The 4,966-nt window shown below is 36.7% G+C and overlaps 1 protein-coding gene across 3 annotated transcripts; it reads right to left on the bottom strand.

The window, feature by feature from the left end:
• Positions 1–208: 208 nt before the first annotated feature.
• LOC103956620 (vacuole membrane protein KMS1-like) lies at positions 209–4,753 on the bottom strand. 3 transcript variants are annotated; one of them, XM_048571719.1, is made up of 9 exons: positions 4,607–4,753; positions 4,269–4,441; positions 3,152–3,363; positions 2,545–2,623; positions 2,019–2,318; positions 1,666–1,820; positions 1,141–1,257; positions 820–993; positions 209–712 (listed from the first exon to the last, which is right to left on the bottom strand). In XM_048571719.1, the coding sequence occupies exons 2-9, from the start codon at positions 4,339–4,341 to the stop codon at positions 557–559; spliced, it is 1,266 nt and encodes a 421-aa protein (XP_048427676.1). In that variant the 5' UTR covers positions 4,342–4,441; positions 4,607–4,753; the 3' UTR covers positions 209–556. The 3 variants fall into 3 exon arrangements, with proteins under 3 accessions (XP_048427676.1, XP_048427677.1, XP_048427675.1); XM_048571720.1 differs by having other exon boundaries at positions 4,269–4,436; positions 4,607–4,738; XM_048571718.1 differs by having other exon boundaries at positions 4,269–4,712.
• Positions 4,754–4,966: the final 213 nt, after the last annotated feature.

Raw genomic sequence — 4,966 nt, forward strand, 5'->3', positions numbered from 1 at the left:
TCAATATGTCAACACCTCTGCAGCAATTTAAGCCATGTGGTTTTCCAGTTTACTCCTAGAGAGTGCAACAAAGTTTCACATCACAGGATCCCCTGGATCCTCAGGAAAAGGAATCCTCGCCGGATCCTTTTCCACAGATGCTAATGTAACTGTTCGTATTTAATCAATAAAATCTTCCTATAGCGAGAGAGAGACATTATCACCGAAATGTATTATAAGCGTTGTCTTGCACTGCATTGCAAAGAATAACATTCCAATTTCTAATTTCAACATTTAGTTGACGAAGGGGGTGTAATAAACACCCCAAATAATGCTTCCCCCAAAATTACACATTCTACAGTTCTCCATTACATTTGTTATCCTATACAAGCTTTCTAACAAGGACATGCACGGAACACTTTGGGGAGAGATCAACGGTGCCTTCCGAAAGAGCTGTATCTAGCAATTTCTATTACTTCTACTTGTCAAACCGAATAGGAGAAAAGAAAAGATAAAAGGGAAAAAGAGCAGTACCACCATTTTAAGGCGCATGGCCGAACATTTTGTGACTGGTATTCTATGACTTCTTTGACAACAAAGCAACCTCCATTTCCTGCTGTTTCTTCAGATACCTCTGAGCGGTTGCATTAACAATCTTGACAAAGAAATTCATCAGCATAAGCCATACCATAGAGTTCCAAATTGAGGCAAATGAGAAGTCCCACGTATTAACCTGCCAAGGATTTTGAATTAGACAAATTGAAATGAACCCGCACCTGAGGTCAAAAACGACAACATAGAAGTTAAAAGCCAATGTAGCATTATAATCAGTTGAGTTACCTTGATATTTGACGAAGGAGAAGCTGTGAGATACTTTTCCTTCGCCGCATCAATTTTTGCAATGAGGTTAGGAAGGACAGCAGCAAAACCGGGAATGAGACTGAAAACCCAAATCAATTCATTCTCTATCCAATTAAGAAGTTGATTGTTGCAAACTGAGATGATGAAAACTGTCTGCATATATAGAAAATAAGCAAACCACCACCATTAATCAGAAGCCAATACGTAACATCTGGTTGCCTAAGTATATATACCAAAAGTGAAAACTAAAAATATTTTGCGTAAGTGAAACCAAAACATACCAAAAGGAACTTTACAAACCTGTAGATGAGTTTTAATAATTGCCTTTCCAATCACTGTTACAAGGAAAAACTTCCAAAATGGAATACCAAATTGTCCACACATAATGCCAGCCAGGTCAAAAAGAGGATTTGGCACCTGAAAAGTATCCCGGTTAACTGGCAGGTTACAATGAAAATAGTAATGAAAACAATTTTATGATAAGTATAACAAGTTAACAAGTGATGCTTTCTGTGATCAAACAAGAAGTCCAGCATTACAAGTATATATGAACACCAGCTTTAATGTGTAACATACTTCAGAAATCTCAAGACTTAAAAGTTGGATTTTAAAGACTAACATGAACTCGTAGAACTACTGTATGGTAATAGAAATCCAAAATTCATTGATCAGTTAGCATATCTGTTCGTGTAATATTGAATAAGAATTCTCTGTAATGAAGGGGAAATAATAGATTTCATATGGAAAAGCATAAAAGCTCACTTGGATGAAACTAAATGTTACATTTTCTGGTAATGGTATTCTAGTAATGATGTTCAAACTAACCGAAGCAAGTACTAGGATCGTAAAGAAGTTCAACTGCTGAGAGTGTGATAGAAGCCAGCGCTTGATTGGGTTTAGACAAGTAGCTATGAATCCTGTTCCTTCATCTGAGGGATCATCCAATTCTTCCACAGCAACTTTGTTACCAGACAGGCTTGCTACATGAAGCAATAAACCAAAAGAAGATCAAAATCAAATATATAAATAATGTAGATAATTGGATGAAAGGTCTCCTCCCTCCCCCTATCCATTTTGCTTGTATGCTAATAGCCCTGCATACCTGCCCTTGGGAGTAAACACTTAGCACAAATATTAGTTGTATGAGAGTTTATCAACCTACGGTTTGTTCTGCTCACCTGCTCTTGAGATAAAATATGGAGGAAGCTCTCCAATTGCAGTCCCAAGACCCCATAAAACAGCCTCTAACTGGACCTGTGGTAATATGCTGCTAAGTGGAACCCGCAAACCATGTAATGATGGAAACAAGGGTGGTCCAAAGTCAGAGCAGTTCTTCCCAAGCCACGAAGGGCCTTGTTTTAGCTGTATTGTATCGTAGGGGGCACTTTTTAGATCAACCCGACCACACTGCATTGCCTTTAATGTAAAGAACGCAATATGGGGGCCCAGATATAGGACAAACGTGTGCAAACCAGATCCTGAAGGAAAAATAAGCAAAAGTCTTCATATATCAGGTAGGCTAGGTCAGTGCACACCAGGAAAGATGTTGCTAAGTAGTTAAAAACAATATCAGAGGAGATGCTCTTTCTTGTTCAAAATATGAAAAGCATGGCAATTGACAACCAGAGCATCCTTTTCCCGACCTTAAATTACTTGCACCATCAGATTCTGATATAGGAACAAGGATTTTGTCATGTTGCTTACCAAGACCAATCGAAGATGCAATTCCAAGGGACACCCACCATAAACCAAACTGGAAATATTTGACAAGTTCCTCAAGATGCTGCAGAAATATGGCAACTTGTATTCATAATTCCCAAGAAGCATTTAAACAAAACAACTAAGATAAATGCGAACACAGTATGTAATATCATGGTTCACCATCAGGAGGGTACAAATAATATGCATCTAAAAATTAACATCCGCACCACACAAAGTAAACACATTAAAGATTGTTCACTGCCTTGATATATTTATTACGTGTCAGCATTCTTAAAGCAGTCCTATCCAAAATAATATACAGCTACCAAAGATGGAGGTAGAGATTTGAAGTTGGTTCATAAGAATAAGTATCCTTCATGCAAAGGCATCAAAACACGGAGCCCTCTGAAAAGGTCGTGACTTGTTATGACGCAATCAAGAAGCTACAAAAGGGTTTAGTTGACCCAAGGTTAGAATCCTATTTACCATATATAACAGCCCCTATAATAAATGAACAAAATTTCAGCTAGAAAACCTCTGATTCATCTATAAGAACATAACTTGTTGCAAAATGTGATATCACTAAGATAATCTACAAATAAATATATACCTTTTCATGAGGACCATCAATGGTAATTAGAAGAACTCCAAGAGACAATAGCACAATACTCGAAAGCATAAGCCAACCACCTCTTGCCAACAAATATGATATTAAACGCTTAACATACTGAATTACAGCCAAAATGAAAAACTTCAACGTTCTGAAGGGTTGTGATGTTAGTGTCAAGTTATCTAGTTCCTCTTGATGCTTCTCATGGAGCCCTGAAACATAATGCAACTTAGTCAGTGAGAGAAGACTGATAGGGTCTACAGCTTCCTTTAGAGAGTGGTGATGCATAATTGAATTCATTTACTTTCTAATCATAGTTACTAACTTACGACTTATCTCCGCTGATATTGAAACTTTGGTGACGAAGCATTAACACAAGAGAAAAGAGGTGGGGAAAATAGTTTGAACAGATTAAGTTATGCTTATCAAAAGTGCAAAATGAAAGTCACAATACCTATAAGAAAGAGAGATGGCTACTGTAACATTCGCAAGAGCAAATATACAAGTTGCATGACCACAGAGGTGGATACTTCGGTGCCTACTATATCTCAGATGGAAGCTTTTTAACTAGAACATGAAAGGAAAGCCTTTACCAAACGATTTAAATAATCTAAACTAGATAAAACATTTGTATCATGTCCTTCTACTCATAGTCCTACTAAACTAAACACACTCATAGAGCCAAACGACAGAATTGCAGTTTGTCAATTCATGATAAGCATAAAAAGGATTCCCATTTACTTCAAATCCAGTAAATCGGATAGTTTTCGAGATCAATCTTCATATCTTAGACCCTATTTCGCTTAATAGAATTGTTTGCTTAAGACCCTTTTGGCCTCAAATGTTACAATTCTTTTTTTCTTTTTTTCTTTTTTTCTTTTTTTTTCTATTTGCAATCCACTTAATAGTTCAATTATCATCCTAATTCAAATTCCAACTACTAAACCTAAAAGTCTACTTCTTTCTAACATATCAAAATTTTCAATTCAATAAATTAATAAACACAAACTCCAAACATAAAACAAATTCTGGGTTTTCGATTTGGAGGGCCAGAAATTACAGAAACATAATAAAAAATAATAATGAATGAGGAAATTAGAGAAACTGAATCACTTGCCGGAGATCGAAGCGTCTGTGAGTTGAGAGGAGGAAGAAGAAGAAGAAGCATTTTCTCGCTTAGGGGACCCCATTGGAGTAGGCTAGCACTGCCCCGATCAAAAGCTCCCTCCTTTATATATGGAAATAATACTATGAAATTCCCATGTATGCTTTGCGATAATCTTCTCTGATCTTCAAAAAAACAAAAAAGGGTTTTAAGAGAATCGGAGATCGGAGTGAATCGAAAAGTAGTGGGAAATTTTAAAACTGGATCGAACAGTTGAATCAAAGTTTCAGATCTAAGAAGGATCCTTCTCCAAAACAGAGAGAGGGAGGAGAGACAGAGAGAAACGACTCCAGGAGTTTGCGTGAAGTCCCGAAGTGGAGCTTTTGTATCTCTTTCGTATGGAGTGTCGGATCCTCCTCCTCCTCCTTGTACTCCTCCGCTAATCTCTATAAAGACCCAAGCGTCATGGTGTCTACTGTTTTAAGAGAAATTTTAAAACAAACTCTCTCACGTCACCTTATTTTATTTATAATATTTGGACATAATCGTGTTAAAAACATAAGTTAACGGCCAGTTCAAGAAAGTGTCTTACTTTTAAAAGAATCTTCTTAATATTTCTCATGTTTTAATTATGAGGTCAATGTATTGAGAGATTATTTCACATGACATGCCATTATATAAGTAGATGAAATAATATGTTTTTTCGCTTG

The sequence above is a fragment of a genome, unplaced genomic scaffold (assembly GCF_019419815.1).
Source record: "Pyrus x bretschneideri cultivar Hongxiangsu unplaced genomic scaffold, Pyrus_bretschneideri_v1 Contig6, whole genome shotgun sequence".
Classification (NCBI taxonomy): Eukaryota; Viridiplantae; Streptophyta; class Magnoliopsida; order Rosales; family Rosaceae; genus Pyrus; species Pyrus x bretschneideri.

Bases quoted from the DNA above. Each gene is read 5' to 3' on its own strand.
- LOC103956620 (XM_048571719.1), bottom strand. From the start codon at position 4,341: ATGGGGTCCCCTAAGCGAGAAAATGCTTCTTCTTCTTCTTCCTCCTCT. The intron at 2,624-3,151 runs GTATATATTTAT...ATATTTCTGCAG, and splicing joins TTGATGGTCCTCATGAAAAG to CATCTTGAGGAACTTGTCAA. The intron at 2,319-2,544 runs GTAAGCAACATG...TTTTTCCTTCAG, and splicing joins TGCATCTTCGATTGGTCTTG to GATCTGGTTTGCACACGTTT.